This window comes from Diabrotica virgifera, chromosome 2, assembly GCF_917563875.1.
Source record: "Diabrotica virgifera virgifera chromosome 2, PGI_DIABVI_V3a".
Taxonomy (NCBI): domain Eukaryota; kingdom Metazoa; phylum Arthropoda; class Insecta; order Coleoptera; family Chrysomelidae; genus Diabrotica; species Diabrotica virgifera.
In genome coordinates, this window is record NC_065444.1 from 254,234,031 (window position 1) to 254,254,344 (window position 20,314).

The following is a 20,314-nucleotide window of genomic DNA, read 5'->3' on the forward strand; positions in this document are numbered from 1 at the left end:
CGTCTAACGGGGTCTACCTCATATCTGGGAAAATTCGAATTTTTAAGTTATAGGCTTCATAAATGTGATCAAATCTATTTCCTATGGCAAAAACGGTTTTTCAAGCCCAATAATTCATGTAATAACTTCAGTTATTATACTTGACCTTGGATGCATCAGATACTACTTGTCAATACGTTTCAAACTCATGTTTAGTGATCAAGCTCTAAAGTATAATCCATTTGAACATTATCGCCGAAATGGTTTATGTAGCTGTAGTGGTTACGACGCTAAATTTGATAGGGCAATCCGAGCTCATTTACCGGCCATCCCAATATTTTTTTTCAATCTTTTTGGAATAGAAAAAAGTCTAGTGTACATTCGATGGACACTAGATCATTTGAGAGATAATGCTAGAAAGGCGACCATTTATAACTCTTAACGTGAAATCGAGAAACATTACATTTAACTTGATACATTTAATTTATAAATAACTTTGAAAAACTCCTGATGGTAGGGGGGCAAAGTATGCTAAATTTGCAGTCACTCGAACGTTATGGGGACCTATTGGGTTGTGATTATTAGCTCCTAAAACCAAAAAAAGTTAAGCAAAGTTTTCCATTTTAGTGGAAACTTTTAATTTAATTTTCCATTTCCAACAATCAATTTTTCTGGTTATAGCGCCATCTATCCATAATTCGAAAACAATGTCTCGAATAAAAGTTGCTTATTTTTACGTCAAGAATCCAAACCTGCAATAAAAATTTGGGGGTTTCATTTAAGATTTTAAAGTAAAGTAAACCCTCACCCCACCTCCGTGGGGGGTCGTATTTGATATCATTCGATAGATTTTTCAAAAACATTTTGAAAGTGTATTTTACAGTTTTTCGATATGATGGTTATTTTGCGAGATATCGCGGGGTTTGTATTTAAAATTTTAAATTTACCCCCCACCCCTCTCTGTGGGGGGTCATGTTTAGTACCATTCGATAGATTTTTGAAAAATATTAAAGATGTATTTTTTAGTTTTTCGATCTGATGTTCATTTCGCGATATATATTCGCTTTTTTTGTGAAACTTTTTGACTCACCCATTTCCTTACGCCCCGCTCAAATCGTCAGATTTTTCAAATATACACTCTTTTGCATGTACTTAACTTACCTTATTTTAATCTGACAATTTCGAGTATTTTTAAGGACAGATTTTTTTTTCGGCCCACCCTTAACGAACTTCCCTGTGTTAAGAGCTAATATATGGTAGAGGTACATCTGCAGGGTACCAGGTTTCTCCCCATATGATAATCTGACGCGCTCGAGTAACTGCAAAAATCCCCGCTTAGGCTCCCCCTACCATAGGGGGAGAATTACAAGAATAGAAATCCGCTAAACGCCCTAAAAATGAGTGAGGCTGTGGCGAATACATATTCCAGCTACAAAAGAGCTGATATGAATATTACGTGGAGCGAAAATGTATTTTCATTTTGGTGAAAAATAAAAATTTAGTTTGATTTTAAAACATGTTTCCATAATATTTACTAAATTTGAAGTATAACTAGCACAAAAGACCTTCAAAATACAAACTCTATCAAAGTTACTCTTTTGTGGCGCGTTTTATTTCAAATTTAGCAAATATTATGGAAACATCTTTTAAAACAAAACTGGAATTTTATTTTCCAGCAAAATGAAAATACATTTTCGCGCCACGTAATGTTCATATCAGTTCTTTTGTAGCTGGAATATTGTATGCGCCACTCATTTTTACGGCGTTTAGCGGTTTTTTATTCTTGTTCAAGTATCTACGACGATTCAGAAAAAGTCACCAAATGTAAAACCGAAGTTAGTGAAACCTTACGAACTAAGTCCTGTTGTGTTTTTTGAATTCAATAAGTCAGTATAGAACCTGTTGTAAGAGGAATTTTAAAAATTTCCATAGCTACAAGTTTTCTGCTAACCGTATTAAAAAATTATTAAGATTTTACTTTTTACTGGATATTCGAACTAGTGCGCAGTTAGAGAAATTCTCAAATGATCAACGTGATAGTCTATTTAAAATTCAAGCTCTTCTCGACTTACTGATTAACAACTTTTTGAAATTTAGTGTCTTTACAGAACACTTAGCATTGATGAACAAATGGTCAGATATTATGGCCACCATTATCTAAAACAATTTATTAGAGGAAAACTTGTCAGGTTTAGGTTCAAATAATTTTCTGTGTGTTGCTTTGAATTAGGCTATTACTTTTATATTCAAATGAATGCATATGAAGGTAAAAAATCAAAGTCAGATGAATCATCTCTAATGGGACTTGAAGCTTCTATTGTGACTGGGTTTACTATTATATCCACAAAACCATGAATTTTATTTCGATAACTTTTTTTCAGGTTTTAATCTAATTCTAAAGCGATTTGAATTAGACTACAGGTTTGACCCTGATAATGAAATATTAACAGCAATATGGAAGGATAACAACATTGTGAAGGTATTATCAAATCATGAGAAGATCGAACGACTATGTCATATGAATAGAAATATTCACAGACATATTCGCAGGAAAGAACCTTGGCGTAAATTTTTGTCAAACGTAGAGGATCAAAATGATGAATGGAGAAGCAGTATATTAGTACCTGTTTACAAAAACAAGGGAGATATACAACAATGTACAAACTACATTGCTATAAAACTACTTAGCCATACCATGAAAATACGGGAGAGAGTAATTGATAGACGGATACGTGAAGAAAAAAATATCCGATAACCAATTTGGCTTTATGCAGGACAGATCAACAACATATTGTTGATGCAATTTTCATTATAAGGCAATTTATGGAAAAATAGAGGAATAAAGAAAAAAAACGCTCATATGATATCCATTGATCTTGAGAAAGCATATGATAGAGTTCCTCGAGAGATTCTGTGGTGGGCACTCAATAAGAAAGGGGTCCCTGGTGAATATGTAAAGATTGTGAGAGATATGTATGAAGGAGTAACGACTAGTGTTAGGACAGGTGTGGGAGAGACTGATAAATTTCATGTGAAAGTAGAATTGCACCAAGGTTCGGTGCTTAGTCCTTAGTTATTCTCATTAGTTTTGGACCAGATAACAGCGAAACTACAGGGTAACATTCCATGGTACTTAATGTATGCTGATGATGTAGTGTTAGTAGGAAATAGTGAAAGAGACTTAGAACAAAAACTGGAACAGTGGAGACAAGCTCTGGAGGAAAAAGGTTGGAAACTTAGTAGGACAAAAACAGAGTATTTGGAATGTTCATTTAAAGATGGGGCTACTACAAATAACATTATATCTTTGGATGGTGAAATGATTGTGAAAAGCAATATTTTAAGTACCTAGGATCGATATTACAGAGTAATGGAGAAATAGATGGAGATGCATACAGTAGAATTAGGGTTGCATGGATGAAGTGGAAGGAAGCGAGTGGTGTGTTGTGTGACAGAAAAATTCCAATGAAGCTAAAGGGAAAATTCTATATAACAGCCATATGACCGGCTATGATGTACGGAACTGAATGTTGGGCAGTGAAAAGAAAGAGGAACAACGAGTGCATGTGATGGAAACGAGAATGCTTGTATGGATGAGTGGAGTGACAAAAAAGGATAAAATTAAAATTGATGCCAAAATGAGAGAGCACAGGTTAAGATGGTTTGGTCATGTTCAACGTCAAGACGTTAATCACCCAATACGAAGAATTGCTGAAGTGCAGATTCCTGGAAGGAGTAGGAAAGGAAGACCAAAGAAGACCTGGGGGAGACGATTAGGCAGGACATGTTAGTAAAGGGGATTAATATTGATATGACCCAAGATAAAATTGTGTGGAGAAATGGAATTAGGGAAGCCAACCCCGCATAGGGATAAGGCAAAGAGAATGATGACGTATAGGATCAAAATAAGAGGAAAAAAGTGATACTTCCCGATTTTTTACTAATGGTATAGATGTTGCGCTAACAAATGCCCATGTGCTTTATAACATTAGTCATGAAATGCAATTGTCTGTACTTGAGTACAGATGAAAAGTAGCAACACTTTATCTGTATCAATTTGTAAGATGTCGAAAACAATGTAGAAAGTGTAATGTCGGGCTCTATATTGAATGTTTTGTGAAATGGCATAAAAAGTAAATTGTAGATACCATGAGTTTACCAAAGAAACAGTTTTAATAAAAAAAATATTAAAAAATAATTCTTAAAAAGTTCCTTTATAAACGATATATTTATTAAAAAGAACCCTTTAGGGCTACTTCACGAAACATTTTCGGAATGACAATTCTTCAGTGCTGCTTCCTTGATAAAGCCTCAAAAAAACTATGTATACCTTGTAAACAGCACTGAAGATGACATTTTCATACCGAAAACGTTTTGTGATGTAGCCCGAAAGGTTTCTTATTAATAATTATGCCTTTTAGAGAAGCATATTTTTGATTATTTCATTCATAGAGATTCTGACCAATAGAAAGTTACATAAATAAAAATTCACGTAAATTCATAAATCACGTGCTTAATACTGTCCAATCAGATTATTATTACAGTGGTAATTGTCTACTGTACAAAATTACAGTGGGAATTTTTTTAAGTAGATTGATTCTGTATAATTGCAACCAGTTTTCTAGTTTTAACAACTGTCACATTTAAGAAAATATCCGTAATAAACTTTTAGTTCTGCATCTAATGTCAAATTGTGATGAGGGCAACATAGATCGGCAATTTTACTTCGATAAAATTATTTCATGAATAAAACTGTATTTATAAATAATTTTAACTAATATTTTATTGAGATCTTCGTCCGAATATTTGTTAAACTGTACTGTTTACTTTGAAAAGTTGAAAAATGTGTGTCACATTATTTTTGATCAATGTCACTGAATGTTTTTATACAAAGACTTGAATTTTATATGTAAGTATGTATTAAAAAAAACCTTACGAATATCACACGACTCTAAGAATAAATAAGAAAATAATGCTCCACTTTTTCTCAAACTTGTTGTCATTAGTTGCCACTCGAGTCCTGCGGGCCCTCGTGTCTATTGCCAGACAACAAGTTTTCGAAAAAATGTCGCATTATTGTCAATTTATTCTCACTCTCTTGTGATATTAATGCCGATAATTTTTGTTAATTTACCGTCGTCAAGTATTACGTCAGACGCCCTTCGTTGCTACGAAAACATGACCATTCAGTGACATTAATGACAATTAATGTTTTACAACTTGTCACAGATAACACCAAGAATCAGGTTTACCAAGTATTCCGGTGAAGATATCAATAAAATATTAGATAAAATTACTTAAAAAGACAGTTTTGTTCATGAAATAATCTTACCGATTTACTCTCGAGCTCTTAAATTATCGATTTGTTTTGCCCTCGTGACACTTTGACATAATTGCACTCTCACTCGTGCACCCTTCGGGTCGTGAAATTAAAATTGTCAAAGTGTCACTCGGGATACACATCGATAATTTTAAAACTCTCGTGTAATTACTACTGATTATTTCATTCATAGGAGTCATAGGAGGATTTTTGTATTCCTCTGTAAATGGGAAACTGTTGGGGAATAAAGGCTATTATTAAAGGCTATTATTATAGGAGATTCTGACCAATAGAAAGCTACAGAAATAAAAATTAAACTGATAATTTTTGATAATTTCCCGTAGACAAGTATATTACGTCAGATGCCCTTCGTTGCCATGAAAAAATACATTAAGTGACATTAATAACAATTAATGTTTTAAAAATTATAAAAGTGATGACTTTCAACCGTCAAATATTTATAACAACTCTGTGTTTAATTGTACTAATTTGTACTTACATAAATAAATTACAATAAAATTTTGGTTTTGAACAGTTTTATTCATGAAATAATCGCAACAAATTGCACTCGATCTCTAAAATTAATATAGAATTTTAGAGCTCTTGTGCAATTACTACTGATAATTTTTATTGTTATTTATGGTATACCTACAGCTGACTACAAGAAATTCATTTCCAAGTGGATTTTTTATACAAAAGATTGTGTTTTTCTTTAAAATCTGTTTGAATCCTGTTTATATAAGTATGCGCATTTTTCAACATGAATCACAAAAATAAAAAATTTGGCATTTAATGGGTTAAATTTATTTTTCTACAACCGTGTTAAAAGTACAATTTTTAGCACTCCATACGAGCTTTAGAAATGCTACTTTAAAGCAATTTTAAGGCACTGCAGTTCTTATTGACCGTATAGGCAATTTTGATGTAATGTCAAAAAAATATAAAAATGGAATGTCAGTCAAGTTCAAGTAAAAGCTTTTGTAGATATTGTCCTGTAATTACGTTTGTAGAAAAAATATTGTATGATATGCGTGTTGAAAAGTACATTTTTAAGGCACTCATGTGAATTGCAGAACTCGCTATCGCTCATTCTGCAAACTTTCACATGCGTGCCTTAAACGTGTACTTTTAACACTTATATCATAAATAACTATTATTTTCCAGAAAATTGGATTATATACAACATTGAGAAAATATGAACGGGAATACAACTAAGCAATAATATAAACAGTAGTTTGATGGTGAAAACGACTAGGTTAATAATTGTAGCAGAAATTTGACATTACATAGTTCTAAAAATAAGATTGTCTAATAATAAGGGTGACAATCGCGCAAAAGATGGAATGACAACCTTCCATAGAAGTATTAATCCTCCAATAAACAAGCAAAATTGCTTATAAAGAAGAAGAATAAGAAGAAGAACAGTAAGGATAAGTGTCCTACACTATGGAGTTAAATAATAAACCCTAAATCAAGAGGCGTTAAAAAGCCTTAACTCTATTGAGATGTGAGCTTATAAAAGCATTCTAAAGGCCTCATGAATAGATTACTTCACAAACGTTAAAGTTAAAGAAGAACGAAGAAAGGAAAATTCAGTATCTTGGATATATAATCTGGAGAAAAATATGGCATTTTACTTCTCATATTTCTAGCAAAATATAGGGTAGAGGGTGTAGGAAGAAGAGGACCATTTTGACTGAAAACTTTAAGAGAAACACTATGGCCATAGCACCAAACAATTATTCAAAAGACTTGCCAACCTCCACAATGGAGCTGACTCTTGAAGAAGAAGCCTCTCTAATAATAATATTGACAAGATATTTTCACAAATTACACAAAAATGTGTATCACTTACCTAATCCAGTGTTTAAACAATATCAATTTGTCGGGATCTAAGTATTCTTCTTCGGCTTCTGGTCTTTCCTCCTCAGCAGCTCCCTCTGCAGGAGCTTCTCCTTCGGCTGGTGCTTCTTCCGCTGCTGCAGGGGCTGCTTCCTCCTCTGCTCCAGCTTTCTTTATAAGTGATTTAACGGGTGGTGGTGGTGCATCATCATCTCCACCTGCGAACCAGCTGTCTTCTTCATCTGCCATATTATTTCAGGAATACTGAAATAAATAATTTTTTGTATTAAAAAATTATACAAATATTTGTTAAGAGAAAACTCTTATTCGATGTAACGTTCTTGTGAATTAAAAGCGTACTGTACCGTAATAAAATATTTCTCTCCTTTACCAGAATCGAGATATCACAAAAAATAAATGACATAGTAGAATATTAATGTGGATTCAGAACACGACGCAGTACAGTAGCTCAAATGTTCCTGCCGTGCGAAATGCAAGCAGACAGCTACGAATACGGGAAATCTACACTAACTTTATTCATTGACTTTGAGCAAGCTTTTGACAGAGTAAAACAGAAAGAAATATACAAGGCACTGTGTGTTAAATTGGAATGAGTGAAAAATTAGTAAAAATGTTAAAAGTGACACTCAGAAAAACCTAGAATAGGGTTTAAATAAATGAGAAAAAAACATATAAGTTTGAAGTCTGTAAGAGGTTGCGACAGGGGGACCCACTTTTGTCACTGTTGTTCAGTATTGTTCTTTAAATTGTCGTCAAAGAAGCCGGAATCAACAGGATAGGGCTAAATACACTCATTTTTTTCGAATCCTGAGAAAAGTACTGTATTATTGCCAAGAGCCGAAAGTCCCTTAGAATAAACAAAAAGTTTCTTTTGAATGAGATATTTGAAATTAAATATCACACTAAATTTCCTCTTTTTTCTTCACCCCTGTAACTTATTAAAATAAACATAGAAGTTTTCAGCCCTCGGTAATAACGTAATCTTTCATTCTGCGTTTAAATTTTTCAAAAATACTTATTAGTTTTCTCAGGATTCATTTTCATCGTTTTTATTTTCAACAAATTTTGTATTGCTATGAAAATTTGATCACGATGTCCGTATTATGTGAAATATTTGTTTGTTTATTTCTACTAATGCTGGGGCCACAATAGCATCTAATGCCGTTAATTATCGCATTATTTGCCATCTCTATGCAAATATTGCGATAATTAACGGCATTAGACGATACTGTGGCTCCAGCGTCAGAGTTATATGTAAATATTATTCTACGGAAATATTAATGCGTTTTTTCTCTTTTAAATCTCCTCTTTTTCAAAAACATTGGAGACCAGTTGCATGATTTTACTTTGCCAGTAGCGAACATAAATAGTATCGTGGTGTGGACTTCATATTACTGACGGAGGTTTTTGAGCCAGTTTGTCGTCCAGTGACACGTGTATGTTTTATTTTTCACTGAATAATTACGTGTAGTAGTTGATATTCTCCAAAAATGTCACAAACAACGTAAATATATTATGTAGCTTTCATCGATTGCGAAAAGGCTTTCGATAGCGTACAGCAGGAACGATTTTGAACATATTAAGGCCAATGATAGTGTCCCAGTCAGCAACCTATGGAAAACAATGAAAAATGAAAACAAACCCTATTTAAACTTTATACAGATGATACACTAAAAAACTGAAACAAGAAATGTGGACAGCTAGGAGTAAAAATTGAGGAAAAATGTATCCATAAGTATATCCATATATCGCCAATGATCAATTAAATTTAGCAGAAGACAAATATGTCATCGTCTACATGATAAAAAGGTTGGAAGAAGAAATTTGGAAGTTGTAGTTTGGAAATTAATTATGATAAAACAGAATACACGGTCATTGAAAACAGCGGAAAAGACTGGTATGTAAATCATTGGAAACAGCGCAGAATGAAGACCTGGATGTAAATAGATAGCAACTGAATAAAACAAACAAATGAATATAAATACTTGGGAATAACAAATATAGGATCAGATGAAACAGGTATAATAAATAAAATAAAAAAAGAAAGACAATTACACTCGATTACATAGAGCGACGATATTACAAACAAAACTAAACACCAAATCTTTAAGACTTTAAGACAATAGTGGAAATATGCTGACCGTATGGCCCAGAGAATTAGGTGACAAATAAAAGATTGAAAAACAAAATAAATGCAATGGAAATAATGAAATCTGTATTCTGCAGATTAACACTAATGGATAAAGTGAGAAATGAAGAAATTAGAGAAATTATGACTATGAAGGAGACGTTAAATGATGAAATAGAAAAACGAAAATTACTCTGGTATGGTCATATGCGAAGGACAGACGAGATAAGAGTACCGCTAAGAACTTTCAATTGAAAACCAAATAGAAGGACGAAAAGAGGAAGCCCTAGATTACAATGGAAAAAAGAGTCCTCACTAAAGAAAATATTATATGATAAGAAAAAATGACGATTGTGATGTGGTAAACAGAATATGCTGTGTAAAGCCACTAATAAATAAGTAAGTAAGTAAGCAAGTAAATCTAAAAAATTCAATAAAATTAGAAGATATTTTATTTTGGAGAATGACATATTGCTATTCCTAGACCCATGCACAATGAGATTAACAATTAATAATCCACAAGTAGAACTCTAAAAGCTATTCCAGAAATGGTAAACCCAATAAATAAAAGTGAAATGAAAAAGATTAAGGAATATTTAGAACAACCAAGAGACAAAAAAGAAAAAAACAAACTATTTTTTTCCAAATAAATTGGGAAATTTTAAATATGATGAATTCAAGAAAATATGTACCTAGATATTGTATTCTGGAAAATATTACATGTTTCCACAAATCGATATTAAATGGACTGTGTAATTTTTTTTTATTTAGCTAATGCCTCGACAACAACTAATAGCCATTGGTATGGTAGGTACGGTGGACTTTTACAGTTAGGTACCTAGTGTAATGTGTAGTGTATGTGTTGAGTAAGTGTCTTGTTACTTTGCAAAGTCGACGTCATTGTCTTTGCAAAGAGACGCTAATTGTATCCGAACGTCTGCGGTCCCTCCGGTGAGTACCGATCCCACAAGGACAGAAATTATTTTCATTTATTAATTTATAATAAACGAAAAATCCTTGACCATGGTGAGATTCGAACTCACGACCATTCGGACTTTTCGTTCCAAAGGTAGGCGCTCTTACCACTGAGCCACAGAGGGGTGCACTGTGTAATTAACAATTAATGATAATGCACAAATGGATTACCAAAAGCTGTCATACCAGAAATGGCAAAAGTTAAAAAAGTAAAAACTGGTCAAAAATCTAGAATGAAAATTACGAAAAATCCCAATCACAAATCTTTTTCAAGGATTCCTACTTGAAAATTTTAAATTAAGAGAGTCAAATTGTTACTCCTAAAGAATGAACGATTATGCACAAATAGAATACCAGCAGAATACATCAGAACTAAGAAAAGCAGTAAAAATGAAAAAGAAAGTTAAAAGAAATTGACAGGAAACGAATAAGACATTATTTCAATTGCACAAACAGAAAATTGTAATCGCACCCCCAAGATAGAATAAATGCATTCAAAGAAAACAAAAATTAGAGTGGCAATTTGGTAAAAAAAATGAAACTGTCTTTAAAATGACATTTGGTAACTGATATAAAAACCATTAATAAATTTGCTGAACGAAGAGTAATATAGTAACAGGATGAAGTTGAAATAATTTAATAAATCATCAGTACATAGATTTTATAAAAGAGCATGTATGTAATCTTCGAAAAAAAAACTATAAAACACAAACACAAAAACGCAACAAACAACGATAAAATTTATTACACAAAACACAGAGGTTCCTGTCGACTTCCTTATGTAATAAATGATCACAACAGTCACAAAAGTTTGAAAAGTTGACACCCACCTATAACTAGAACAATTCGAATAGTTGAACTTGGATGGTGGACTAGAAATAAAGTTAAATTAACAACAGTTTTAAACGCACTCGACTTCTCCCCACTTCCCCTTGTACCTTGCCAATTAATGTACAAAAAATAAATTAAAATCGCGGGCGAAGATATTTCACTTTATTGATTGTTGCCAGTGGTGGTGGAAATATTTTTGCATTTTTAAATTCTAGATAAAAATAAGACTACGTCAAAAACGTTTTTTTTTATCTAACTCCATTTATTTTAGCAATCTGTTCCTTCCATTTGAAGACTAAATTAAATGTATGTCTATTAGCTAACGTAGGTAGAACTTCCAATGAAGTTTCACTTTAAGGTACATTCCATATCAAATCACTCAGGCAAAAAATTTTGGATCTCCGATTTGTCTGAAAATTGGTATATAGCTTCTGCGGGACGTAAAAATAAGATATTTAAGGTCAAAAAATCTTCTTCTTCTTATTTTCTCAAAATGTGATTTTATGCGATTTTACAGTGATTTGGTGTTTATTTAAACAAATTTGCATTTTCTGTCGTAAAGTATCAATGAAAAACATAATATTTTAATAGAAAGGACTCAAAAATGTCATTATATGGCATTATAACAAGTTATTTTTAATAAAAACAAGTTTTTGATCAAATTTTATAGTGTAAAAAACGTTAAAATACCGTTTTTTACATTTTCCTCCATTCCCAAAATACGTCATCATCGATTTGGCTGAAAATTTGCCCACAGATATCCACTCATGCAAATTTTTAAAACAATTGGTACAGTAATTTTTATTTTAGAAATTCCCAAAGAAGTATATGAATTTCGTACTTTTACACTAGGATAGCCCCTTAATATATTTTAAGTTCTTTTCGGTTGTTTTTCAGCGTTTTTTGATCTTAATTTCAGTATTCTTAGTCTTAACTTACTTTGCTCTTCTTTGTCACAGTAGCTATTCTAGATTCTCTTCTTTTTCTTTGGTTTTGTCCATCTAATCGTTCAATGCTTGTTCGTAATTTCTTTTTTCATTTCCTGTCATTAACCTCGTGGCCCTATTCATTCTTCATTTTTCTGTGCTAAAGTTCTTCAAAACCAGTATGATCTGTTTTATTCTCGTTCCTACCATATAGCGGTCAGAGTTTGCGTCCGTTCCTCTCCGGTATGTCCTGATGTTAATAATGCACTTTTCTTCAATAAGTACATGGTCGATCTGGTTGATTACTTTTCCATTTGTAGATTTTCATGTACCATTATGTACTGGTATGATCTGCTTCATTCCCGCTCTTACCATAAAGTGGCCAGAGTTTGCGTCAGACGCTTTGTATGTCCTGATATTAGTAATATACTTTTCTTCAACATTTTCAATTAATTACTTGATTCCTTTTCCATTTGGAGATTTCCATGTGCTTTTATGTATGTCTTTGAGCTGAAAGTAAGTGCTCTTAACAATAAGATTATTTTCTTTGGCGAAGTCTATTAGCACTTAGCAGGTGGCCATTATTATGTGTCCTCTGGTGCAAACTATATTTACCTGTCGTGAGTATACATGTAGATTTCTTCCCTGCCAATTGTTGCGTTTGTGTCCCCTAGTTCCACTTTCAGATCTTATTTAGGTATTATATCTTCCCATAATTCGCTTTCTCCGAATCATCGTAAAATTATTCTTTCATTTCTGCATTCTTTTCCTCTGACTCGTTTATGTTCACAAGTGAAATCTTCACAAATTTCCCTCTTATCCTTAGAATACATAATCTTTCTGAAATTGCTTTACACTCGACAATTAACCCCTGTAATTTGTTGTTTATTAGAAAGCCTGTTCCGAACATTCTATTTGTACCCCCACTAATAAAGAAGATATAGTTTTCTATTTCAAGTCCAATTTGACCTGACTGCTTAGTTTCCTGTAAAACTTATAGTATGAATTTCTATTTTTATGTAATTCTGCATAATATGCATATCTATAATAATTATGTATTTTAGTTTTCCTTCCTCAAACGACCCTCTGATATTCCATAATTTTTATGTTTCCTTTGCTAGACTGTTTTTATTTTTTGCTACACTATGTTCTTCTTGTTTTACTTTTCCATGCCTTACCGTTGCTTTATTACGTTCTATTTTATTTGCTAGATTTAACTATATTTATTTTTTTCAGTCTGTATTTTTCTCCATTCTATTTCCATATTTCATTATCGATAAATATCGTTTGATATCTAATCTTAGCATGCTTTCCTTTTGTTCTTTCGACCTTTTCATAGTTTCTGATTCTTGCTTGTAAGTATATCTTTTTCTACTTTGGTCATATCGACATTTATACAGATCTTTGCTTTCATGTTCTTCAATTTAATTTTCAAAACTACCATTTTTTCGTCTCTATTACTTAACTCAACCAAACATGTTTTCCCTCCCAATTATTTCGCTGCATTTGTGTTATTACTGTTACTACTGTTATTTCAGCTCCTATTTTTTTCTTCATTATCTCTTGCAATTCTTCCCGTACATTATTTTTTTATTGTGAGTCATTGTAGTCTTTCCTATAACGCTACAGCCCAAGTCGGGCCCTGGCCTCCCCCAGCATCCGCCTCCAAGTGTCTCTATCCCTATCTGCTCTTCTCCAGTTGTCTACCCTCAATCCTTGTAGTACTATATCTTTATATACATATACATATTTTATATAGCATTATATTATGCAGCTATTTTTTGTTAAAATAACTGAAGGGAAAATCAAATTCATCATCAAATATCAAGTCCAAATGTTTTCACTTCATTTAGTACTTTATACGTTTTAATATCATTTAAAATCTTAACAATTATTACTTTTATAACGCGAAACTGAAGATAAATAAATATACAGTGCATTCATAAAGTGTGGAAACGGTCTATTATCTCATGACATAATTATTATTTTCAGAGTTAAAGCTCTGACAGGTCGATTTTTATTTTTAAATTATGATTTTTTGACGTATAACCCATAATAGTGACGTCATCGATTTGGCCGTGATGACGTCATCAATAATTTTTTTGAATAGGAATAAGGGTCGTGTGGTAGCTCATTTGAAAGGTGATTTAATTCTCTATTCAGTAATATAAACAATAAAATTATTATTTATACCGGGTGACCAAAAAAATAATTTCTGGATTAAATTAATTGCCGCAAAAAGAAGAATACATATGTATGTATATGTAATTTATTTAACTTAAAATATATTTTACTGCTGCCCGAAAAGAGAAAAAATGTTTATTTGAGAAATAAGCATTGCTTTTCGCTTAAATTAAATGTTCAAACTGCCAAGATGCAGGTGTGTGCCTGTTTGACATTTAATTTAAGCGAAAATCAATCTTTGTTTATAAAATAAACATTTTATTTTATATTATGTGGCATCAGTAAAATGTATTTTGAGTTAGATAAATTACATACATTCTTCTTTTTACATTCACCCTGTATAAGTAATGATGTTAGTGTTTATATTACTGAATAGAGAATTAAATCACCTTTCAAATGAGCTACCACAAGACCCCTATTCCCATGTAAAAAAATCATCGATGACGTCATCATGCCCAAATCGATGACGTCACTATTATAGGGTATACGTCAAAAAATCAAAATTTAAAAATAAAAATCAACCTGTCAGAGCTTTAACTCTGAAAATAATTAAGTCATGAGATAATAGACCGTTTCCACACTTTATGAATGCACTGTATATTACTTCCAACCTTCCTGTATGCATTAAGCCTTGATGGTCAGTTTGAACACTTTCTAAGCTAAATTTACTGTGTTTTATTTTTGTCACTTAGTTCATGTTTGTTACACTAATATCATCTGCAATGTGAAAACAGCTGCTGTAAATAATTGGAATTTCAATGTTAAATGACATTTTAATATAATTACTTTGTAAACACAAAATAAACTAGATATGTTTAGATTACGCAGAAGAAACGAGTGTTATTATAAGAAGTAAATCATTTGTGTTGATTATGATTAGGAATATGATTCTTCCTTGGCGTGAAGGAGAATCGGTTCTAATCTTGCCGAAACCGGGGCGAAAAATTCAGAAATGAAATAATTAGTAAAATAATATTACAAAACAAACAAAAATACTGTAAAAAAAGTTTAAGTATTCCGGTCCACTCCTTTTTGAATGGATGAATGTTGAAGTTGACACAGCAAAAAAGGAGTGGACCGGAATACTACATACTTCATTACTATCTTTCCACGGCCTCGTCCACTCCGTTCCTAAGTGATATTTGTGATCTACAACTTTTTTTTTGTTCATTGGAATTCATTTCGAAATTTTTGATATGCATCCTGATTGGTCTGCTCTTCTTATGAGCCTATACCAAATTAGTCGTTTTCTTCTATTTCAGGTCAGTATAGTTTGTTCCAGTACCACCCTTCGTTTTATCTCTTCATTTCTAATATGTCTAGTCTCGTTAATCTACAGCTTCTTCTCATAAAATCCATTTTATTTGCTGCAATTTTAACTTGTTAAGTTTCTTTACTACCTCATCTTCAGTCCCATACGTCATTATATTGCCTACTGTAGGATCATAAATTTTCACTAGTAATACCAATAGAGGTCAAATTATTTCCGGAAATTTTTTTGAGATCATGAATATTTTGAAAATTTCCCGAGTCGCAGACGAGGGAAATTTTCTAAAAATATTCATGATCAAAAAAAAATTTCCGGATATTAATTTGACTTCGCGTGGTATTCGGTAAGAAAATTCCACACCAAATTTGCATTTGAAAATCCAAAGCTGCATGAACAGATTAATAGCGCGCCATAGCTTTGTCAGCAATTATTTAGGCTTTCAAATTCGTAATTTCTACTCATTGTAGTTGCATGGGAATACCATTTCAAGATAGAAAATAGTATATTCTTCAATTTTACATAAGTTTTGAGTAACTACAAGTGATAGAAAATAAATCAAAACTAAATTATGTAAACAAATAAAAACCAGTCTGTCAAAAATGTTCTGTTATTGTAAACGTCAAAAAATTTCCACTATAATTCGCTGTTGGGTACCCCACGAGCAAAAAATTTCCGATAAAATACCTCCGTTGCCATGGTGATCTGTCAAAATAACGTATTTTGATTGGTTCAAAATTACAGGTGTGGAATTTTCTCTTTTATATTTCTGGTGATCTGTTTATTCCATATACACCATTTATTTGTACATTATTTTACATCTTCCTGTCTGCGATAATTTCCTGGTTATTTATTCCTTGGTCCGTTTCATAGGTTTATGAGTCCTAGACTTTTCAGTGCTTTTAGTTTCCTTATTATCATCAAAACAGGTTTTTTTTTTACTGGCAGGTGTTCGGTTATTTCATAAAATCCTTCAGGTTTAAGAGAATTCCCCTATTTTATCCGACCGCCAGCTTCAATTGGGTTCGTTAGTCCTTCTTCTACTTTTACTTTTATTGTATTGTTCTGGTAGATATTTTTTATCGTTTTTATTATTCCTAGAGGTATCTCTTTTGCGTACAATCAGTGGAAAACGTTCTTTAATTTGACCCTATCAACTGCCTTCTTAAGTCCCACGAAACATAAATATGCCGCTTTGTTTTATTTTAGTGATTTTTCTTCCACTTGCCTCATTATAAATATAGCTTCGGTGCATGATCTTCTCGGACTAAAACAGAGGTGGATCCAGGGGAGGGCGATCGCCCCCCCCCTCCAGCCAAGTTATAGTTGGTTATAATAAAGATTATAAAAGCATTCATTTTTTAATTTATTTTTCATAGAAATTTAACCAATCGCCCCCCCCCTTGAAGAGGCTGGATCCGCCACTGGACTAAAACCTTGTTGTTCTGCTGGTGCTATAACTTCATTCAGTTCATTCGTTATCACTTTGGCAGTTAATTTTAGTTTTGTGTTTATTAAATTAATTCCTCTGTAATTCTCAAGCTCCAATTTGTCTCCCTTTTTGAAGAGAGGATACTTGATCTTCATTCTTGTGGTATTCTGTTTTGTTTTTTATTTTTTAGATTAGTTTTATAGTTGTTTGGTCAAATCTGGTCCCTCGTCCGATGTTTGTTCAGTATTCTGACCTCCCCTGGTGATTTTCTATTTTTTAATTTCCTTAATGCTCCTTTTACCTCTCCCACGTCAATGTTTATTTCTTCGTTTGTAGTCACTTCTGGTGTTGATGATCCATTATCGTCACTTTTAATAAATATGATGGGTCGAAAGTAGTCTGCTTATGTTTCCGTCTGAATGTGTCTCGTTTTTATTGGTTCGTTCATCTCTTTTCCTTGTCCTCTAATCATTATCCATATTTCTCTTTGTATTCCGTAGCAGTTGTGTTTGATCTGTATTGAGAAGCTATCCCAGTGTTTCCTTTTTATTTTTCTGAATAATATATTCATTTCATTTCGGATTCGTTGTTTCTTTTTGTTTCCATAGGTAATAGTTATTATAAAAGAACATCAGGAATAATTCAAGATATTTGAGAGACAGATATTGAGGGAGGTATATCGTTCGGTACAAGACGACCATGCTACATGGAGAATAAAAAGAAACAACAAGATTAGTGAATTAAATGAAGGATCAATAGTGTAGGACGTAGGCAAACGAAAAAAAGGAAAATCTGGAACCAAATGGGTGAATGGGGATTCAGAGAGATCTGAATGCAAGGAAATATATACATACAAAAATCCAATTAGGGTTATATAGCCCAATAAATGACCGTTTTGGAGTGTAATTTCCAGGGGCAACTCCGAATTGCATGAAAATTTGGATTTAGGTTCTACTTACCCTCCACTTCAAAGTTGAATTTGTGCCGTTGGTTGCTTTTACTTGGGGGTGACATTTACCCCTTCTCGGGGGATGAAAAACGCTTGTGTAAAATAAGGCCGGAAATGGATAAATTAACTTATTTTAAGCACTTTTGCTCTATAAAGCTTTTTACGTAAGTCAATACTTTTCGAGTTATTCGCGATTTAAAATGTTGATTTTTCGACAAAAAAACTACGTTTTCAGACCGTTTTTCCCAAATAACTCAAAAAATAAATATTTTATTGAAAAATATTTTTGCTTAAAGTGTAGCCTATAAAAAAACGAAAAAAATGGTGTACCAGTAAAGTCTACAAATTAAGTAGAAGCAAAGTTGTAGCTCATGAAAAATACGTTCTTATTCGTCTAATTCCAAATCGAATAATTCAACGCGAAATCACCGAAGAAAGAAGCGTTTTTTGGGAAAACCTTATTAACATTTTTAAAATATCGAAAAAAGCTTATTATTTGTTTTTTTTTTACAAAAGTTTACAGTATTAAAAATAAACGAGTTACACTGAAAAAAAAACTTGGCCCCTTTTTTGGTAAAAAAAATCGTGAAAACCTGCCTCTATTTAGCACCCAAAATAAAATTAATCGTTTGGCTTTACCATCTATTTTAACTGTATGTGTATTGTTTATAATATCTGTAAGTTTGATTGGTTTGAAGTGCTTATTTTTAAAAACATTTGGTTTTATAATAAAAAAAAATTTCTAAAAATTTTTGAAAAATTTAATTTTTTCAAAATAACTTAAAAAGTATTAGTGATAAGAAAAATTTTAAAGAGTAAAAAAATGTAGGTTTTGCTATTATAAATATGCTAGTTTCATTTTGTTTCTCCGTAAGACAAAAATTGGTTAAGATATGGCTGTTCAAAATTTGCATATACTCGTGATTAGTGACCCATTCAATCTTTCTCAATTATAACCCCTTCAAAAATAGACACTTTAAACCGGTGAGACTGACAGATCATATAAAAAATAGATAGGTAAGTAAATTGCTTGTAAAGCGGTAGCGATTAATTTCATTTGGGGAGCTAAAGGCGGCGAGATTTTCATGATTTTTACAAAAAAAAGAGGGCCAACTTTATTTTGAGCGTAACTCGCTTATTTTTAATGCTAAAACTTTTGTTAACAATTAAAACAAAGCTTTTTATAAACACTTTTAAAAAGTTTAAATGGGTTTTTAGCGAAAAGTGCTTAATTTTCGGTGATTTTACCTTGAAATATTCGATTTGGAATTAGACGAATAAGAACGTATTTTTCATGAGCTACAACTTTGTTTTTGTTTGATTGATAGACTTCACTGCTACACCATTTTTTTGGGGTTTTTATAAGCTACACTTTTGCTAAGGATATTTTTTTCGATAAAATATTTACTTTTTGAGTTATTTGCGAAAAACCGTCTGAAAACGTATTTTTTTTTTGTCGAAAAATCAACATTTTCAATGGCAAATAACTCGAAAAGTATTGACTTACAAAAAAAACTCTATAGAACAAAAGTTACTTAAAATCAGTCAATTTATCCATTTCCGGTCTTATCTTGAAGGTATGTTTTTTCACCCCCGAGAAGGGGTGACTGTCACCCCCCAAGTAAAAGCAACCAACGGCACAATTTCAACTTTGAAGTGGAGGGTAAGTAGAACCTAAATCCAAATTTTCATGCAATTCGGAGTTGCCCCTGAAAATTACACGCTATCGCCGAATTTCCCGTTCATTTACTGGGCTATATAAAACCAAAAAGAAAAATAAAAAATACAAGATTCCATATAATCTTAATATTTTTGTAATCATTTGGCATTAAATAAGTTTTCATCAAAATTTGTGCTGGTGCGTATAATTTAACTTTCATATTTTCTTCTTCTACTTGCAGTGCCTATTCGTTTAGGATATTGGCGACCATCATGTCAATCTGTACTTTGTACACTGCTGCTCTGAAAAGATTTGTGGTTGTTGTGTTGAACTACGTACGTAGATTTTTCAGTTAGGAAATTCTTCGCATTTTATGATCATGAAAATCATCGGTGGGTATAAATAAATACATCCGAGTCCAATTCGCAGCGAGCTGGGAATTTAAAAAAATATACTAAAAAAATATCTCGAATATTGAATTTGATACGCCTATGTGTATTTACAATTACTATTGCATAAGTTAAACCACGAATTTTTTGTCTAAATATATACAGGGTGTAAATAACAGCCAGGAAGTTTTGTTATGAAAGACTATAATTTTCCATGGTTTATATCGCTTGCCCATTAAGTTAAAAATATGTTAAATACAGTCTTTGACAGGTACCTACTAAATTCTTAATGCTGTTTACAAACGAAATATTTAGATGTAGTGGGTACTATACAAAACACTCCAGAGTATTTTCATATAATTGCAATTTGATCAGTAAGATAAATTAGAAATTTTATTCTCACCTAACTTA

General features: G+C 32.2%; 1 protein-coding gene across 3 annotated transcripts in view; it reads right to left on the reverse strand.

Annotated features, from left to right (window-relative positions):
* Window positions 1–11,253, reverse strand: part of LOC126880549 (flightin) — a 54,536-nt gene extending 43,283 nt beyond the window's left edge. For 2 of the 3 annotated variants that reach the window (XM_050644482.1, XM_050644480.1), the window contains exons 1-2: window positions 11,096–11,253; window positions 7,155–7,405 (exon numbers count right to left, since the gene is read on the reverse strand). In XM_050644482.1, the coding sequence (XP_050500439.1) occupies window positions 7,155–7,390 (236 nt within the window). In that variant the 5' untranslated portion in view covers window positions 7,391–7,405; window positions 11,096–11,253. Of the gene's footprint in view, window positions 1–7,154; window positions 7,406–11,013; window positions 11,035–11,095 lie in introns of those variants that run through there. The other variant, XM_050644481.1, reaches the window with a different exon arrangement.
* Between the last annotated feature and the right edge of the window lie 9,061 nt (window positions 11,254–20,314).